At 65.3% G+C, this 1,257-nt stretch overlaps 1 protein-coding gene across 1 annotated transcript; it reads right to left on the reverse strand.

Moving 5' to 3' along the window:
- On the reverse strand, nt 1-1,257 carry TraAM80_08720 (uncharacterized protein; the record flags this gene model as incomplete). The annotated part of the gene is made up of 1 exon (XM_029385455.1): nt 1-1,257. A coding segment is annotated over one exon (1,257 nt), but the record flags the coding sequence as incomplete, so codon positions are not given.

Below are 1,257 nucleotides of genomic sequence, written 5' to 3' on the forward strand. Positions count from 1 at the left end.
ATCTATCTCACGCTTCAGCAGCGTCGCCCCGCACACCTCGGCGGCCACATTGGGGCAGTGGAGATTATGCCTGCCACTGGCACTGCGCGCTCCCGCCGCGGCGACGGCCTCAGCCACCACGCTGCGTGGAAGCACCGTCGAGACCAGGTACCTGCCCCTGATAAAGGTGCAGAGGCCGAGCGTGTTGTTATCCGGCCGATCCAGCGGCAGGGGCAGCCAGTCCATAGACGCCGCCACATGCCGCCCTACATGCACGCTGTACATGGGCGCCGGCAGTGCGCCGTCGCTGAGGCAGAGGCCGGAGGAAGCAGTGTCGGCGTCAGGACCCGCTATCACCGAGCAATGCCAGATGTCAAGTCGCGTGCAGCACTCCGCTTCGCACATTACGGAAAACCACAGCCCCGCCTTCGGCGTTGTTGGAACGATGCGTACGCGGAGGATGCTGCTGCAGGGCGTGAATCCAACGAACCCACAGGAGGTCCGGCAACTGGTGTTCGGGAAAACAACAAACTCCTGAACGTCGTTGGGGTCGAGCACACGGAGCGGCTGGTGGACAGTGGAGACGGGGCGTTGCACGGTGCTTTTGGTGCGGGGCTCAATGTGAAGGAAGAAACGCGCCACTGAGCTGTTTGCTATGCGTTCCCACCACATCTGCTGCACACCGTCCCTCTCGCTGGCCGACGGACTGCGCAGCAGCGCGTCATTTGCGGCGCCATTCCTCTTTGGCACATTAGAAACACGCACGGCTGAGGCATGGGCCGACGCCTCTGCCTCAGGTTTCAGCTGCGGCGGCGGCTGCGGCGGCGGCTGCGGCGGCTGCGGTGGCTGCGGTGGCTGCGGTGGCTGCGGTGGCTGCGGTGGCAGTGTGATCTCCGGGGTGGGGTCCTCCCGCATTGAAGGCAATGATGCCGAGGCCTCCGCCACCACCACAACCTCCTCCTCGGTTGTCACCGTCGCCGACGCCCTTGCCCCGCCGCTTCGCCGCGACTTCTTGGCGCTCAGCCCATTTTCTTCCTCTACCCCCACACCCGCCCTGTCGGCGCGCTTCCTGCTGTCTTTGTGTTTTTCGTCGGCATGCGAGCTCTTGCTGGCCCGGCCCGCCGCGCGGCACGCGACGACGTCAACGGACTTCGCAAATCGCCGCTCGAGCAACCGGGGGTCGTGCTCTACCTCGATCTCGTCCTGGTCCACCTCGTAGCGTTCGGGGAGGGGGGCGGGGCCGACAAAGCATAGCGGGTGCTGGGCAAAGCAGAGATA

This window comes from Trypanosoma rangeli (genome assembly GCF_003719475.1).
Source record: "Trypanosoma rangeli strain AM80 chromosome Unknown Tra_15.4_contig_00454, whole genome shotgun sequence".
Lineage (NCBI taxonomy): Eukaryota > Euglenozoa > Kinetoplastea > Trypanosomatida > Trypanosomatidae > Trypanosoma > Trypanosoma rangeli.